The sequence below is a fragment of the Halichondria panicea genome, chromosome 3 (assembly GCF_963675165.1).
Source record: "Halichondria panicea chromosome 3, odHalPani1.1, whole genome shotgun sequence".
Lineage (NCBI taxonomy): Eukaryota > Metazoa > Porifera > Demospongiae > Suberitida > Halichondriidae > Halichondria > Halichondria panicea.
In genome coordinates, this window is record NC_087379.1 from 8,113,526 (window position 1) to 8,131,582 (window position 18,057).

The window sequence follows — 18,057 nt, forward strand, 5'->3', positions numbered from 1 at the left end:
CACACTCAACTCTGTGAGTCACCCAATGCATTACTAAATAATAGTTAGACACAGTTTTGGAGGTGTCTATGGGATTTAGAAGCCCAAGCGAGGGTACTAAATTGGCTGAGGGCTTCTAAATCACATGGACACCGACAAAACAGTGTCTAACTCATTTAGATACTAGTGCGCATGCGCAAACCGCTTGACTACAATACAATTACTTGACAACGGAATACTAGGTATACTAAGTAAAGTACAGGTATTCTAAGTCCCATACCTGCTCTGAGGCACTTTCCCATGTACTTCCCATGTAGATCTTATCAACTAGTGTCTAATACTTGAACGTACCAGGTTGAATGTGGTTTCATTAATTACATCGTTATACCCAATGCATAGGTCTCTGAACTTATAGGGTTGGTTAAATGTGGTTCCATTAATTAAGGGTCTCAAGTCCCAACAGAGGTCACTCTACCTGTCACATGACTGCTTCATTACTGTATGTAAATGTGTGGTAATTACCAGAACTATTGAGTGCATGCTATTCATATCAATATTCTGCTACACTCCACAGCTCTTATTATCAGCTGTACCATTGTGTCGAGAGTTTGAGCTCTTATGTGGGTATTTATCTGTCGTCACTAGGTTACGAGGCTATTCTGAAGTTCACTGACCCCCTTCAATTCTGGACCCCCGCCAAGGCAGATCCTAGCCCCATTTGATTGTGCATTTCAAGCAGAATAAAAGTGAGTAAGAAGCTTAAACTTGCACGTTGGGTTACATGGCCTCTAGCTACAGGCGTCCTTTATTTGAGGCGTGTATTAATTTACAGCTGAAGTGATCCTGTACCAGGAACAATAGAAAAGGGTCACTAAAGTAGAAAGCTAGAAATGATTAGTGTTGTTGCTTCTTTGCTTATCCTAGCCCCAGAAAATACCAGCTAGAGTCTAGACTTCTTTGCTGTGATCCTAGTCCACAGTGCATGTCTCCTGTCTCATCTATACTCAGTAAGCTCCATTCTCAAAAGTTTCAGCATGCCTCTGGGGTTTATAGAATTTCATGTTCAAGTTACTTTCTTCTTCCATACTTCATACATACTCTACTGTATTCATGTCAACTACTACTGCTGTATTCAACAGCCGAGGGTTAGCACTTTCAGTGCTATAGTTAATTTTTGTGGAGTGTTGATATATAATTTGGTTGCCCTGATTACTGCACACTTGACTACAGCTGCTTGTATACACACAGGTTAGTGTTGAGTGGACCTACTACCAACCAAGTGGTGAGCAAGGCGGTGGAGGGAGGCACTGTGGGCACTGTCACTGACATCAAGATTCAAGATTGAAAACTTTGATATTGCATTTGGATTTGGAAACCAGTAAGTCTATCTAAACACAAAAGAAAGATTCATTCAATACTACACTTGTATATCTGAAACAGAAGTGTGTTGTCTAACAAATAGTTGGGTTTTAGTTCTGATTGCTTGATGAACTTATATATTCCCCAACCCAATTCTGCCCTATCTCTGTCAGTTACTCTGTCATCAGTCTTGCTATCCGTCCAGTAATTATATGGAAGTGTACGCTCCCAATGATCTTCTCCATGGAGCTGATCTATTAGTCTGATATATATAGCGCCTCGAAACGGCCATATTAAAGAATCGTCAAACTCTCCTCTCATGAAGTGCACAAACACAGAGATGTGTGTTCTTTCACCAGTGCGCCAGCCGCTAGCACGCACACCGAGACAGATCTTGTAGCCGTGATGGTGGGTGTAGACTGGAGGGGACCACCATTTAGTATAATTAGCCTTGTACTGCTTAAAGTCGATCATTTTGAGAACTGGTAATCCTTTAAAAGTATAATTCTCCTTGTACTGATCATTGGTTATTTTGAGGTTAGGGGTTGGTACTCTATATGGAGGTACTGTATATGGAGGTACTGTATATGGAATTGATTGATCTTCATTGCACGGTATCCAATAAACGATGCCAATGGCTAGTATGACTACTAATATGACTGCAACCGCTGAAATGAAATAGTAGCTTTGTTTTTCTTTTCTCTCCTCCGGCCTTGGTGGTCTGTTGGCAACATAATGGGCCACCTCTCTAGCAATTTTTTCTTTCCTAATCTTCAATAAGATGACGAGAAGGTTCTTGAATGTAGCCTCATGCCGGCATTTCTTTATCCATTTTCTTAGAGCTTCTTTATTTGCTGCTTCTGTACCTTCGAAGTTCCGTGTTCTTCTAACATCTTCCTTATCTGCATTAGAGAGCTCAAACTGGTCACAAAGATCATCTATACAGTTGAATATATCGGCTATTCCAGGAAAATCAGTCGTAACAATTTTTTGATCCACTTGCTTGTCTGTTAGTCCTGTGTTTATCATCAGTGTGTCCATAGTTAGTTGTCTGTGTGCCATCTCTGGCTCTCAAGTTAGGATCTAGTAATTGTGGGTGGGTGGGTTGAATTGTTGTTATGTTTAAAATACCGGTCACATCTCCTACATTTGCTTTCAATGAAATTCATAGGGAGAGATGACACGCCTCTGTATTATTGTTATGTCCTCCTCTCTCTCCAATATAGTGTTGTCCAATGCCAACCTGACTCTGGCTAGAGGAAGGAGGTACGGATTAGTAGGACGAAATGGTGAGGGGTTGTCTCCATGGTAATGAATACTGTTACTATACTAAATGTGAATTTATTATTTCAATCACGCAACACTACAGTTATGTATCTGAAACAAAAGTGTGTTGTCTAATAAATAGTTGGGTTTTAGTTCAGAGTGCTTGATGAACATCCGTTTTCCCTCACCCCATTCTGCCAAATCTCCCTTAGTCACTCTGGCACAAGCCTTGCTGTCTGTCATGTCATCATATACAGCTGTATACTCCACATGATCTTCTCCATGGAGGTGATCTATTAGTCTGAAATGTATGGTGCCTTGAAACGGCCATTTCAAAGAATCGTCAAACTCTCCTCTCATGAAGTGCACGTACACAGAGATGTGTGTTCCTTTTGCAGTGCCATAGCCGTTAGCGTGCACTCTGAGACAAATCTTGTAGCCCTGATGGTGGGTGTAGACTGGAGGGGAGAACCAATGAATATTATTTTTCCTGTACTGCTCAAAGTCGGTCATTGTGAGAACTGGTAATCTATCTTGATCTTGACTATACAGTGCCATTGACAAAAGAACTGTACCTACGGCTAATTGGACTAACATGAAACTGCAGACTTGCCTCCCTGTCTCCTCTTCCAGCCTTGGTTGGTTATTCGTTTTTTTTTGTTGAGGTCTGTTGGAAATGTAATGGGCCACGTCTTTAGCCACATCTCCTTTCTTATTGTCCAATAAGATGGTGAGAAGGTTCTTGAATGTAGCGTTATAAGGGTCTTGTTCTCTCCATATTTTTAGAGATTTTTTATTCGATTCTTTTGTACCTTTAGAATGTCGCAATCTATCGACATCTGCTTTTTCTTCAGCAGAGAGCCCAAACTGCTCACAAAGGTCATCTATACAGTAGAATAGATGGGCTATTTTAGGCAAATCTATCTCAGCAATTTCTTGGTTCACTTGCTCATCTGTTAGTCTTGTGTGTATCATCAGTACCTCGATTGTTAGTGGTCCATTTTCTTTTTGTGGTACTGACATATCTGGCCCTCTACATTTCTTGTGTGGGCGATTAGCACATGGCTAAGTGGTTTTGTGCAATGAATTTAATTGGGAGCACATGATACTACCTAACAGTATGTCCCCTCTCTCCACTATATATAGTGTCCTGTTGTCCAATGCCAACCTGACTCTGGCTAGAGGAAGGAGGTACGGATTAGTAGGACGAAATGGTGAGGGGTTGTCTCCATGGTAATGAATACTAGCTGTTACTAAATGTAAATTCCAAATCTCATTTTGCTATCTAGCCAGTTTTTACATTGTAGTTATGGCCACCATTATTTTGGTGAATATATAGTGTAATAACATGGTTGCCCTGATTATACTGCACACTTGACTACAGCTGCTTGTATACACACAGGTTAGTGTTGAATGGACCTACTACCAACCAAGTGGTGAGCAAGGCGGTGGAAGGAGGTACTGGCACTGACATAAGATTGATATTGCATTTGGAAACCAGTAAGATCTATCTAAACACAAAAGAAAGATTCATTCAATGCTACACTTGTGTATCTGAAACAGAAGTGTGTTGTCTAACAAATAGTTGGGTTTTAGTTCAGATTGCTTGATGAACTTATATATTCCCCAACCCAATTCTGCCCTATCTCTGTCAGTTACTCTGTCATCAGTCTTGCTATCCGTCCAGTAATTGTAATCAATTATTTGATCCCAGTGATCTTCTCCACGGAGCTGATCTATTAGTCTGACGGATATATTGCCTCGAAACGGCCAATTCAAAGAATCGTCAAACTCTCCTCTCATGAAGTGCACAAACACAGAGATGTGTGTTCTTTCACCAGTGCGCCAGCCGCTAGCACGCACACCGAGACAGATCTTGTAGCCGTGATGGTGGGTGTAGACTGGAGGGGACCACCATTTAGTATAATTAGCCTTGTACTGCTTAAAGTCGATCATTTTGAGAACTGGTAATCCTTTAAAAGTATAATTCTCCTTGTACTGATCATTGGTTATTTTGAGGTTAGGGGTTGGTACTCTATATGGAGGTACTGTATATGGAGGTACTGTATATGGAATCGATTGATCTTCATTGCACGGTATCCAATAAACGATGCCAATGGCTAGTGTGACTACTAATATGACTGCAACCGTTGAAATGAAATAGTAGCTTTGTTTTTCTTTTCTCTCCTCTGGCCTTGGTGGTCTGTTGGCAACATAATGGGCCACCTTTCTAGTAATTTCTTCTCTCCTAAGCTTCAATAAGATAATGAGAAGGTTCTTGAATGTAGCCTCATGTCGGCATTTCTTTATCCATTTTCTTAGAGCTTCTTTATTTGCTGCTTCTGTACTTTCGAAATTCCGTAATCTTCTGACATCTTCCTTATCTGCATTAGAGAGCTCAAACTGGTCACAAAGATCATCTATACAGTTGAATAGATGGGCTATTCCAGGAAAATCAGTCTCAACAATTTCTTGGTTGACTTGCTTGTATGTTAGTCCTGTATTTATCATCAGTGTGTCCATAGTTAGTTGTCCATTTCCTCTTTGTTGTCCTGACATCTCTGACCCTCAAGTTAGGAACTAGCTACATGTATAGCTAGTACTAAAACTAATGCTTTCTTGTGTGGGTGAGTCACACAGGTATGTGTTGACTAAGTGGTATTTGTGTCTTATGTTACTTTAGAACTACTAGGATGTATAGGGCTGCATGGATCAGATGGAAAAGAAAAATGTAGGGGAGGCAAAGCCCCTGCCGCGTATGCATATATAAACTAGGGGTGACATGCTCCCCCAGAAAAGTTGTAACAGTATGTCCTTTCTCTCCACTATAGTGTCCTGTTGTCCAATGCCAACCTGACTCTGGCTAGAGGGAGGAGGTACGGATTAGTAGGACGAAATGGTGAGGGGTTGTCTCCATGGTAATGAATACTATAAGCAAATGGAAGCCTGGCTGCACTAAATTCCAAATCTCAATTTTGTTATCCAGCCAGTTATGACCACCATGTGAATACTGCCTGTACTCTGTGTGTGTGTGTGTGTGTGTGTGTGTGTGTGTGTGTGTGTGTGTGTGTCTGTGTGTGTGTGTGTGTGTGCATCCTTTGTGCTTCAAGTGTAGAACCATTTCCATGTACTTGATCTCATGCAGTACACAATGTAACTTTAGTTTTATTTCCCCTGTACAGAGTGCAGAGGATGGTTGCTATGAGCCCCTGGCTCCTAATCAGTCCCCAATCAACCCTCCCTACAAGACTGCCTGTGAGCTCAAGAAAGGAAGCCATGTCTCTCAGCCAGGGAGGACTACCGCCATTATGAACTCTGATCCTACACCTGTAGCACGCCTATAAGTATGTGTGGACACTCAAACTGATTTGTATAATAATACCTGGTACTGTATCTGTTGTTGTTTCATTGACGTCCAAAACATGCCTACAAAAAGAATCGATGGCCGTGAAACAATCTGCTCTGTTTGATGCATTAATAATTATTGGCTCCTACTAGTTGGCATTGTTGTCCTCTGGTTCCATGGTTGCTTAGTGGTGGAGGATGGTCTATAGAGACTAGTGCATGCAACGACCCGCTCCCAGTCCCCACGAGATTAGAACAGCTAGCTATACATGATGAGTAGCACTGTAGGATCATTCCTGAGGAGAGAGTGCCCCGGGCTAGAAGATGAAATATTCCAGTATATATGTGGTGAGGCATATTCATGAGAGATGAGACCATGATGTTATTCATTGCTCTGATATAAACAGGAGTACTAGACAGTCCGGATGATTTCCAGAGTGTTGATGATGTTCACGAAGCCGTGGGTGAGGTATTATCTGAGTCGACCAATGGGGACGGAGCACACACACTCTGCTCTCGGCTTTACTCCATTCTGATTGGTCAACACAAGCCGAGTGACAAACGGGTGACGATGACATCGACAGTTGATAGAGGAAAGAAATTATTGGAAGCTCCTGTAAACTTGTCCACAAAGTTGAAGGATCAAGGTGTGTGTGCGTGGCTAACTCGTGTAGTAGTCTGGCTGCCACACCGTTGTTAATGTATATGGGTGGTCTCTGTTATTGGTATGTAGGGTAACTCGGGTGTGTATGCTAGACTAACGATGCGTTCACTTGCAGGTGATGAGGTCTCTGCAATGAACTCCATTTGGATGATGCCAGATAATGGCAGAGCTGTGAGTGAATTACTGTACATTGTCAATTTTTCTGCTAATTTGGCTCATTTTCAAAGGTTTTTACCAGCAATATTTTCTAGTAATACGGTATATACAGACCTCACTGTATGTATCTGTGTACTAGCCTCCGTGTTGCTATGGTGAACTACAGGTATGTTTCTTCATTGCAGGCAGTGAATCAGAAGAAACTGGAGAAAGTCGACGCTAAACTGAAAGTGAAATTGGAAAAGAAGGCACAGAAAGATCAACTCTCGTCAGCAGCTGCTGCTGAAAAAGGGTGAGCCAGGATCATTGTAACTATGGACCATTATCTGGTGGGCATTTGCAGTCACACTGGTCGGTGGTGGTTGGTACTAACCACCTCTAGACTACATGTAGACAAAAAATAACCACCTCTTAGGCAGGCTTAGTTTACTACATAAAAGAGGCAACTTTGTGTACTGAATTGTGATAGAGGATTGAAAATTGCCATCACTTCACGAATAGTCTGAGCTCATCACTGTACACAGTGTAATAACACGGTTGCCCTGATTACTGCACACTTGACTACAGCTGCTTGTATACACACAGGTTAGTGTTGAGTGGACCTACTACCAACCAAGTGGTGAGCAAGGCGGTGGAGGGAGGCACTGGGGGCACTGTCACTGACATCAAGATTGAAAACTTTGATATTGCATTTGGAAACCAGTAAGTTCTATCTAAGTACAAAAGAATAATTATGTCATACACTATACTTACTATACTAGTACGAAGTTATGTATCTGAAACTTGAGTGTGTTGTCTAATAAACTAACTAGACCAGTAAGTTCACAAAAGAAAGATTCATAATTTTATCATTCAATACTATACTTGTGTATCTGAAACAGAAGCGTGTTGTATAACAAATAGTTGGGTTTTAGTTCAGAATGCTTGATCAAAATTGGGTTTCCCAGTCCAAGTGTGGCCTCTTCTTCCTCAACCACTCTGTCAGAGTACATACTTTCAACCGTGTTATTATATATAACTGTATGCTCCACATGATCTTCTCCATGGAGCTGATCTATTAGTCTGAAATGTATAGTTCCTCGAAACGGCCATTTTAAAGAATCATCAAACTCTCCTCTAATGAAGAATATACCCGCTCCAACGTGTCTTCCTTTGCCTGGATATCCATTGGGATACACACCCAAAATTATCTTGTAGCCCCTGTGATGGGTGTAGACTGGAGGGGAGCGCCATACAGTGTCATTCTCCTTGTACTGCTCAAACTTGGTCATCTTGAAAATTGGGGTTGGTAGTCTAATTGAGTGGTCTTCAATGCACGGAGCCAGTACCCAAAGAGCCAGACCTGTGGCTAGTATGACAACACCTGCTGAAATGAAATACTGGTAATAGCAAAAATCCTTCTTCTCCTCCTTCGGCCTTGGTTGCTCATTTGTTGCTCCTCTGTTGGAAATGTATTCAGCCACGTCTTTAGCCACACCTCCTTTCTTAATGTCCAATAATATGATAAGCAGGTTCTTGAATGTAGCCATATAAGGGAATCGATTTCTCCAGTATTCTAGAGCTTTTTTAGTCGAATTTTTTGTACTTCTATGCTGTAGTCTTTTGACATCTGTTTTTTCTGGAGGAGAGAGCCCAAACTGCTCACAAAGGTCGTCTATATTGTCAAATAGGTCGGCTATTTTAGACAAATCCTTCTCAGCAATTTCTTGGTTCACTTGCTCGTCTGTTAGTCCTGTATTTGTCATCAGTTTGTCGATTGTTAGTTCTCCATATTCTTTTTGTTCTGACATATCTGGCCCTCAAGTTAGGAACTAGCTACATGTACTAAATGCTTTCTTGTGGGGGGGTCTGACAAAGTGGGTGTTTTTGTTATTGTGAATTCATTGGGAGCACATGAGAGACAGTAACAGTACATGTTCAATATTCATGATGTACCCACTAACAGTATGTCCTCCCTCTCTCCACTATAGTGTCCTGTTGTCCAATGCCAACCTGACTCTGGCTAGAGGAAGGAGGTACGGATTAGTAGGACGAAATGGTGAGGGGCTGTCTCCATAGTCTATAAGCAACTATTTTTATAGTGTCATACTTTCCAGAACAAAATAACCATGAGGCTAGCATACCTGTAGTGTTACATGTGTGTCTCTCCCCTGCCCTAACCACACCCCTCACACACGTGCAGGTGTTGGCAAGTCCACCCTCCTCCGCTCTATGGCGTGTCGTGAGCTGCGTCTACCAGCTGGTGTGAGTGTACTACACGTGGAGCAAGAGGTCACCGGGGACAACACACTAGCACTGGATAGTGTACTCGAGTGTGACACTGAGAGAGTGCAGCTGCTCGCTAGAGAGGGGGAGCTACTGGCCTCAGGGGACAAGGACACAGCAGCAGGCAGGTCTGTGTACCCCAGGGAGGGGGGTGTTTTAAGTATAGTAATCCACACACAATAATGAAAAAAAAATTGATAGTTCCAGTGTTTAGCTTAGTGTGTACTGTACTGTGTGTTTGACTGCTAGTGAGCATTCGTATGATTATGGTTTGTGTGTATATTTTCAGTACTTTCATCTGCCCCTCCCTCTGTATGTGTAGCGCTTCTGATGAGCTGGCTGAGGTATACCTTCGACTACAGGAGATAGACGCTGACAAAGCACCAGCAAGGTAACTGTACCCAGTAGATCAAGTACCATCTTACACACTGTGCTCACTCACTCACAGAGCTGGCTGTATTCTGGCTGGTCTGGGGTTCACTCCGGAGATGCAAGGAATGCAGACAAGGTGAGGGGGAGTGGCTAGTGGGTGTGGTCATTATGTGAGCTGGCCCCACCCATTTTATACAGAGAGTTTTCCGGAGGATGGAGAATGAGATTAGCACTGGCTAGGACACTGTTTGCAAGGTAAGCAGTTTTTGAGAGACGAAAGTGCTGAAATTTATTGGTAATTTGTGTTTCTGCAGACCTGACGTTCTTCTGCTCGATGGTAAGATACTTTATCAGCACTAGAGTTATTGACTATTCACTGTCTCTCTTGATACAGAGCCTACTAACATGTTGGACATCAAGGCCATCATGTGGCTGCAAGACTTCCTCCAGGTGAGCTAGTTCCAGCGGGGGGGGGGGCTGTTATCCCGTCCATGTTGTTCACGGTTCACTATGCCCACCCACACACCCATTCATGTCCAATCATGTCCAACAACACCATCGTAATATATTTATATAGTGTACATACATATGAACTACTATACCCCCCTACTATACCCCCCTACTATACCCCCCTACTATCCTCCGCTACTATACCCCCCTACTATCCTCCGCTACTATCCTCCGCTACTATCCTCCGCTACTATCCTCCCCTACTATCCTCCGCTACTATACCCCCCTACTATCCTCCGCTACTATACCCCCCTACTATCCTCTCCTACTATACCCCCCTACTATACCCCCCCTACTATACCCCCCTACTATACCCCCCTACTATACCCCCCTACTATCCTCTCCTACTATACCCCCCTACTATACCCCCCCTACTATACCCCCCTACTATACCCCCCTACTATCCTCTGCTACTATACCCCCCCCTACTATACCCCCCTACTATCCTCCGCTACAATCCTCCGCTACTATGTTCCCCCTCACAGACGTGGCCGTCCACCCTCCTGACAGTGTCCCATGACCGAGTGTTTCTGACTGACGTGTGCACTGACATCATCCACCTCCACTCCAGGGCTCTCACCTACTACAAAGGAAACTATGAGGTGGGGTGTGGTCTATGGTGTGTGGGTGTGGTCTATGAGGTGGAGGGTCTGTCATTCATTATGGGAGATATTTTTGAACATGTGTTTGTGCTAACTGTTCTGTGCGTGCTTAGAAAGATCCCAAAACGATTTGATCTCAGACGCACTGGCTGACCATACCATATGCTATATGCTCCGCCACTTGTGTTAATTGCATAGAAGTTGGAGTGGACAGCTGTTATTAATTAGTTCACACATGTGTGCTTTAGCGTACTATGGTTTGTAACAGCTGATTGTTGTGGTTCCACAGGTGTTCATGTCTACAAAGACAGAGCGACTAAAGAACCAGCAACGAGAATATGAATCACAAATGCAGTATCGGCAACATCTACAGGTACGCCCCCACACACACACCACACACTCCTCACACCCCTCACACACCTCACAGGAGTTCATTGACCGCTGGAGATACAACGCCAAGAGATCCAGTCAAGCTCAGATGAGAATAAAGATACTAGAGAAGCTACCAATCCTCACTCCAGTGGTTGGAGATGGAGAGGTGGTCTTACGCTTCCCTGACGTTGACAAACTGTCCCCTCCCATACTACAACTCACTGAGGTGTGAAACTGCTACTAAAATGTTGTCCAACTACTCGCATTCATTATTAATTTATACGCACATACATCATACACGTTTGTAATGAACATCTTTCAGCAGCCATAACTGATAATCCAATTTCAAAAATGTTATGATTTTCTGAAAGCTTACGAAAATACCTTTCAAATGGTGTGTTTCAATTCAAAATTTCGTTGGGGCCCTAATTTGTCATTTTTCGGCTTTGGACCATGGGCTATTTATTATCCATGGTATGGCCAAATTGACATCGCTCGAATATTAACTTTAATGACACCATTTGAAAGGTCTCTTTTTAAGCTTTCGGAAAATCAATTGCAATTGGATCTACGGAAGTCAAGTTATGGCAGCTGAAAAAGTGTCCAAACCATTGATTTAACGGCCGTTGATGGTGATATAACTGAAGATCTTTCAGCAGCCACAACTTTTGTTCTGATGATCCAATTTCAAAAATGTTATGATTTTCTGAAAGCTTACGAAAATACCTTTCAAATGGTGTGTTTCAATCAAAAATTTCGTTGGGGCCCTAATTTGTCATTTTTCGGCCTTGGACCATGGGCTATTATTCATTGTATGGCCAAATTGACATCGCTCGAATATTAACTTTAATGACACCATTTGAAAGGTCTCTTTTTAAGCTTTCGGAAAATCAAAAAATTATTGCAATTGGATCTACGGAAGTCAAGTTATGGCAGCTGAATGAGTCTCCAAACCATTGTTAGTGGTGGTGTAGTTGAAGATCTTTCAGCAGCCATAATTTAGTCACCCTTTGTGCAAGTTGCAGTGTGCCTTCAGCCCCTCCCCCTCCCCGTCTCTTTAGGTTGTGTTCGGCTACTCCAGTGACCGTGTGTTGTTCAAGCAGCTCAATATCAACGCAGACATGGAGTCACGTATAGCAATGGTAGGTCTGTAGTGTGTGTGTGGGTGTGTGTGTGTGTGTAGGTATCGGAAAAACAAATAATTTCCCAGGGGCCAATGTTTTCGCGGATTTCACCAAGCTGCAAAAATATGATTCTATATACAAGTCCGCTAAAAAACGTACACACAAAATTGGCCATTTTTTCTAGACCTTCGAAAATTACCCACTATATACAGTATATTCCATTCAGCATGGTGGTGCATGTGATTACATTGGTTCTCTGCATATGACACAGGTTGGTGAGAACGGAGCTGGTAAGTCAACTCTTGTCAAGCTACTCACTGGTGAACTAAGTCCACAAGATGGCTACAGAAGTGCGCACAGGTTAGTCTGTGTTGTGCAGCTTGATGAGTTGTTGTTCATCACGTGTCTTCTCTCCCAGAAACCTGAAGATAGCTTACTTTAGTCAGCATCACGTTGACCAGCTTGTGATGGAGTCCACACCACTGCATTTCATACAGGCAAAGTTCCCAGGTACGTATATACGTACATAATTATAACACACACGATATTGCAATAATTATTCATTGTTGGTCTCCCTTGCAGGCATGAAGGATGAAGAGTATCGATCGTACCTTGGCTCATTCGGAGTGACGGGAGAGCTAGCATTGAGACCCATAGCCTCACTATCTGGAGGACAGAAGAGCAGACTAGCCTTCGCCCTCATGGCCATGCCGAGGTATAGTACTTCATTTATCCTTAGATATATGTTGGTCTAGTGGCTAACTTTGAGAGGCCATAACTTATGTTAGAACGTTCCATTTCAAAACTAAAAGATGTATTTAGAAGCTGTTTGGTGGTTCTATACAATAATTATGGTGCGCTTGATCAACAATTATTTCGGGCCTAAATTGTCCATGCGTGCGTAGGCTATGTGAGTTTTCCAAATCAGGCCTTTTTTCTTAGCTAAGTTTGAGAGACCATAACTTGTGTTGCAAACGTCTGATTTCCAATTGGATTTAGTAGCTCGATCTTTAGTGCTAAAATATAGTGTGCTTAGATTAGTATTTGCTTTCGCGCGCCCACATATTCTGTTTTTTAGAAAAATGCGTAATACAATCTAATAGATGTGGGATCGTCTTTTTCTTTCCATGCAGACCCAATTTCTTGATAATGGACGAGCCTACTAACCACCTCGATATGGAGACAGTGGACGCACTCGCTAAAGCCTTGGAGAGATTCAAGGTAATTGCAAGGGCGTATAAAAGAAGAGAGGGCATGCAACTCCACTATCAGTACACGTAGCTAGCAGAGTTCAAACGTGGGCGAAGGAATGTGTGCATTTGCATGAAGTGCTAAAAATAGAAATTTCATTTCATGCACTGTCATGCACATTCATCCGCCCACGTTTGAACTCTGCTCATATAGGAGTTGCATGCCCTCTCTTCTTTTATACGCCCTTGGTAATTGTAATTGTATGTGCTAGTGCTAGACCCTTGCTGTGTACAGGAGCCCATAAATAAGAGGAAGAGCGGCTAACCTCAACGTATACTCGGGGATCATGTTTCGTAATTGCCTGTTTCCTTTTATGGAAGCAACTAAGTGCTTGCAAACCGCAGCCCTGTATTTGGTTTGCATAGTAAAACCACAATTATTCAGTCAGCATGGATATCGTATATCATAACTAAGAGGCTCTGGCTAACTTCTTTCAGACTTCAGCTTGTATCAATTCTTTCCCTGTAACTACTGTTGTCCATAACAACAAGTACAGAGCCAAGGATTGATACAATAACCTAGAGCACTGAAGTGCTAACCCTCAGCTGTTGACATGAATAAATAGATCTATAAAAACCAGAGTAGTAAAGAAGCAACAAAACTTACAATTATACTTTTAATAGAGACCGGTAAAGGATCACTTCACCTGCAAATAATTATGTAGATCTACTACCTCGAATGAAGGTCGCGTGTAGAGCATAAGCAACGTACAAGTTTAAGCTTTTTACTCGCTTTTATACGACAACGAAGCTTTAACATTGAAATCTGCCACTATTTAAACTACTGTGTGAAAGCTATCCATACTATAAACGCAGTGCTATAATGGCACCCAGGTGAATAGATCGCAAATTACAAACGAACAAACAGGACAAACCAACCGACTACTATACCCGTAGCCGCCCACGTACCTCGGGTAATTATAACCCAAGTACTTGTATGAAATAAGTCAGCCTACTAGTTAGCATGCATACAGAGGATTTCAAGTTGGTTGGCAGAAGTTAAAAGTTGTACATGTAGTGCATGACCGCACACTCTTCCTACTAATGCAATTAGTGGTCATGGTTGACTGCACTTCAACTTTTAACTTCTGCAAACCTGAAATCTTCTGTGTAATGAACTCATAACTGACTACCGTAAAAGTGGTTTTGTTATGTTTCTGGACAACTGTTGTGCAAACCACTGTACGTGTATGGATTCAACCACTTAGTGAATTAAATGGTCATAAACCACATACAAAACGTGATCCCCGTAGTCAGCCGTTCCTTCTCATATTTATGGGCTCCTGCTGTTTATATTATGTGTGTGTGAGTGGTTAATAGGGGCTTTGGTGTACAATATTCGTTATGCACAATTACCTAACTGGGTAGCTACCGCACCTGCATTGATCAAAGGATTCCTCCAGTGCATGGAAGCATACAAGAGTTCATAAATACATAACCATGGCAACAACATTATATTGCATTATAATCACTGGTTTCCATGGTTATGCAGGATACAAATATCTAATCTTTGCCTGGTAGACTACTGGCATACTACATCAAAGGCTTTATGGAGTATGATATTTCCAGTGTATACGTGCAGTTGATAGCTGATATGATAGCTGATAGCTGATTGATAGCTGATATCCGTATCATACGTGTGTGGTGCTTTAGATAAACTCTTGGATGTCACCCAAGAGTTTATCTAAAGCACCACCCACACCCTTGGATTTGCATCTAGGCCTTGCCCAATTATGCTAGCATAATTTTGAGACTAATAGGTAACCCAGCCTGGAGCATTGAGCATTATGCCAGCCTAATAGCATAATAGGCAGCTAACAGTTGACCTTTAAACTTTATTCTGTGATCTTTAATGAATACCAATATAGTTCCTTAGAAGACTATATAGAAGCTTCTGTATAATGTTGCAATAATGATTAATAAAGAACCTGTGTGAATCTAATATGACAAGGAGAAACATGAGCATTGAAAAATAGCTGAATAGGCAGGCAAGGGACTACTTACATCCCTTTTATAAAGTTATTTGCTGCATAGCAAATTAGTACTGATGAATATCATTAATGTGGTCTTACTAAGGAACGCGGAAAGAATAAATCTCAGTATAACTGCGGCTATAATAGTATGTCAGTTTTAATTTTCCTTTGGTATATCATTGCTATTGAATCTAATTACAGCTGTGCTTTCGTTTAGGCCGGTGATATGCATATGAAAAGTTATAAATCATTGCTCAGCTGTACAGCCCTCAGGCATAAGTAATAATGTATATACATACAGCAAGTACTACCTTGCATGTTACTATGCAGGTGCACTGCACATGTGCATCTGTGGGCATATATTATAATGCATAGCTTGTACAATTATTGTTTACATTGTATAATTAAGTATTATTGTATTCATGTATGGCTAGCTTACACACCCCCTTTCAATCAACTGTGTGACAGTGATGTTCGAGGTTACTATAGCCCCGTTTACACGAGGCCTTTAATCCTGATTGGAATCTGGATTAAAGGCCTAGCTCGTGTTAAACAGGGTTTATGATAGCATATACCTAGTTTCTCCTCTTGACAACGATAGTTTTTTGGCACCCAACGCCTCTCAAAGACCTTATTGCTCTTGTGGTATCGATTTAGTTTAACAATTTTTGTAGTTCATCCTCTATTGGAGAACATTGCTGTTTATTTCTTGTAATTAACTGTCCCTTGTAGGGTGGTGTGGTGTTAGTGTCTCATGACCAGCATCTCATTGAGGCGTGTGCTACTGAGGTGTGGTTGTGTAAGGAAGGGACCGTCAAGAGACTCAATGGTGGTCTCAAAGAATACAGAGATGAGATTCAGGCTGAAATGTCTTGAGCCTTTCAAGAATCAGTGACTTATTAACTACAATTATTTATGCATCATGCTGTGTCATAATCATTTTTTGATGGAATTAATATTGGAGCATTTACATGCACTGTTAGTATTACCGTATAGCGGGAAATTTTCGAGGCACTTATATTTCGTGGATTGGCCTCTAAAAGCCATTTCGTTGCACAATGTTCGCGGAATGACTGCTTACCGGAAGCCACGCCTTTAAATATTTGCATGATAGCAGGTAATTCTAATTAAAGAACAATTTTCGTAGACTTAATTTTCGTGTAGAATTCTAACCCACGAAATCCGCGAAAATTAAGCCCCTCGAACATTTCGCGCTATACGGTATATCCCTTATGGAGCTGTATACGAATATCTGTTTCTCACCAGGGCAACACTATTATCGTACACATTAGGTTGTATGCTTTAAAACATAATTATACATGTATATATGCGCATTCAGTTAGTAAGCCCGGATTAACTGCAACTTCTGCATTTTAATCAATCACGCTGAATGCTGCAGTGTAGAGACCCACAGAGCAAGGCAATTTTATGGCATACTGTAATGCCTGCATGCTATGCTCCATTGATCATTGGTGCAGTTATTCCCAGGCAGTGCATGTGCATTTCTCATTGACAACAGTGTGTATAATTATATGCATGGTATAGGTCCACTTTGTCTAGCTATAGAAAATCAATTTAATGCACATGATTAAGTGCAGCATATGCATGGAATGCATATATTCTTATATGGGTAAGTACCCAGTTCTGGCAATAGTCTTGTGCTGATCATGATTTGGCTACATTAATATTACTAATAATAATAAAATTGGTATCCTTCGTATGAATATACATGTATAAAAATGTGTATGCAGGCATGGTGAGAGGAGTGGAGAGGTCAAGGGGAGTATAGCACCATTCAGCAACAACAGGAATGACCACTATACATGTAGTAAACGTAGAGTATACGTACATAAAATTGGTATCCTTTGTATGACTAAACATGTGTCTGCAGGCATGGTGAGAGGAGTGGACTTATACACTATAATTATATGCATCATGCAGTTGTGTTATAAATGGAGCATTTTACTATGTCCCTTGGTGCATGTTAATCTGTATACGAGTATCACCAGCTCAACACTATTATATTATAAAGGGCACCATACACCAGGCAACTTTCAGGCAATTCGTTGCTTACAACCAAATTGCCTGCAAATTTGTAGCAATTAACCCGCAAGCAACTTGTATATAGAAAGGCAATTTTATGGCATACTGTAATGCCTGCATGCTATGCTCCATTGATCACTGGTGCATGCAGTTATTCCCAGGCAGTGCATGTGCATTTCTCATTGATGATAGTTAATTATATGTACGGATCAAGCTTTTATTCATTATGGACAAGGTACTATTTTGGTGTTGATTACTATAAATGAATAAAAATTGATATCCTTTGCAATTATGAATATAGACATGGTCTGGTGAGGGGAGTATAGAGAGGTCAAGAGGTAAAGGGGGGAGTAGCACCATGCAGCATCAACAGGAATAGCCATGCATGTGCACTAGTGCAGTAAACGTACGAGTATATACATTGTAGCCTGTGACAGGCTATACCTTATATATGCATGTACGTACTTACTCATGATGTGCTATAATTATCATTTCATGATCATATTGTGCAATTATTGTGCATACCCATCGTGTTTGGTATTATGTGAATGTGATTATACCAAGCATGGTCACAGGTCACAACCAGACACAATCCTGCCATTGCATATTTGCACTAGTGCATTGTCAATTAAGAGTTACGAGTAAGATCTTGAACTGCTGATCTACTCTTGGTGTGTCTATTGTTTATTATAGGCTTTGTCTATATTTTAGGGAAGCCCTAAGTTGGTGACAGCTTGCATATGGACTCCACAGGGAAGCCCATGAAATTTGTAAAGA

The 18,057-nt window shown here is 41.6% G+C and overlaps 5 protein-coding genes across 9 annotated transcripts in view; 2 read left to right on the top strand and 3 right to left on the bottom strand.

Moving 5' to 3' along the window:
- Positions 1-18,057, top strand: part of LOC135334180 (rho guanine nucleotide exchange factor 10-like) — a 39,384-nt gene that overhangs the window by 4,251 nt on the left and 17,076 nt on the right. The gene's annotated exons all lie outside the window — the stretch shown is intronic.
- On the top strand, positions 447-16,219 carry LOC135334192 (ATP-binding cassette sub-family F member 3-like). Of its 4 annotated transcripts, XM_064529282.1 has the most exons (21): positions 6,161-6,297; positions 6,357-6,596; positions 6,729-6,784; positions 6,955-7,061; positions 7,355-7,471; positions 8,740-8,807; positions 8,952-9,162; positions 9,357-9,425; positions 9,483-9,542; positions 9,605-9,661; positions 9,721-9,743; positions 9,801-9,856; positions 10,402-10,518; positions 10,808-10,891; positions 10,946-11,116; positions 11,952-12,032; positions 12,286-12,374; positions 12,433-12,524; positions 12,597-12,729; positions 13,148-13,235; positions 15,970-16,219. In XM_064529282.1, the coding sequence occupies exons 1-21, from the start codon at positions 6,219-6,221 to the stop codon at positions 16,111-16,113; spliced, it is 2,142 nt and encodes a 713-aa protein (XP_064385352.1). In that variant the 5' UTR covers positions 6,161-6,218; the 3' UTR covers positions 16,114-16,219. The 4 variants fall into 4 exon arrangements, with proteins under 4 accessions (XP_064385353.1, XP_064385354.1, XP_064385355.1 ...); XM_064529284.1 differs by lacking the exons at positions 6,161-6,297; positions 6,357-6,596; positions 6,729-6,784; ... (1 more) ...; positions 7,355-7,471; positions 8,740-8,807 and adding exons at positions 1,228-1,357; positions 2,565-2,627; positions 3,751-3,818; positions 4,007-4,062; positions 5,436-5,503; XM_064529283.1 differs by lacking the exons at positions 6,161-6,297; positions 6,357-6,596; positions 6,729-6,784; positions 6,955-7,061 and adding an exon at positions 447-478.
- On the bottom strand, positions 1,314-3,753 carry LOC135333064 (uncharacterized). The gene is made up of 2 exons (XM_064527995.1): positions 2,696-3,753; positions 1,314-2,410 (listed from the first exon to the last, which is right to left on the bottom strand). Exons 1-2 carry the CDS (start codon positions 3,625-3,627, stop codon positions 1,387-1,389), a joined length of 1,956 nt encoding a protein of 651 aa, XP_064384065.1. The 5' UTR covers positions 3,628-3,753; the 3' UTR covers positions 1,314-1,386.
- On the bottom strand, positions 4,076-5,323 carry LOC135334223 (uncharacterized). The gene has a single exon (XM_064529332.1). The coding sequence runs from the start codon at positions 5,161-5,163 to the stop codon at positions 4,135-4,137; it is 1,029 nt and encodes a 342-aa protein (XP_064385402.1). The 5' UTR covers positions 5,164-5,323; the 3' UTR covers positions 4,076-4,134.
- On the bottom strand, positions 7,435-8,646 carry LOC135334230 (uncharacterized). The gene has a single exon (XM_064529341.1). It carries the CDS (start codon positions 8,557-8,559, stop codon positions 7,618-7,620), a length of 942 nt encoding a protein of 313 aa, XP_064385411.1. The 5' UTR covers positions 8,560-8,646; the 3' UTR covers positions 7,435-7,617.

Coding starts and splice junctions, on each gene's coding strand:
- LOC135333064 (XM_064527995.1), bottom strand. CDS start 3,627: ATGTCAGTACCACAAAAAGAAAATGGACCACTAACAATCGAGGTACTG. Junction 2,411..2,695: donor ATACATAACTGTAGTGTTGC/GTGATTGAAATA, acceptor GATCCTAACTTG/AGAGCCAGAGATGGCACACA.
- LOC135334230 (XM_064529341.1), bottom strand. CDS start 8,559: ATGTCAGAACAAAAAGAATATGGAGAACTAACAATCGACAAACTGATG.
- LOC135334192 (XM_064529282.1), top strand. CDS start 6,219: ATGATGAGTAGCACTGTAGGATCATTCCTGAGGAGAGAGTGCCCCGGG. Junction 6,785..6,954: donor TGCCAGATAATGGCAGAGCT/GTGAGTGAATTA, acceptor TCTTCATTGCAG/GCAGTGAATCAGAAGAAACT. Junction 12,033..12,285: donor TGGAGTCACGTATAGCAATG/GTAGGTCTGTAG, acceptor CATATGACACAG/GTTGGTGAGAACGGAGCTGG.
- LOC135334223 (XM_064529332.1), bottom strand. CDS start 5,163: ATGTCAGGACAACAAAGAGGAAATGGACAACTAACTATGGACACACTG.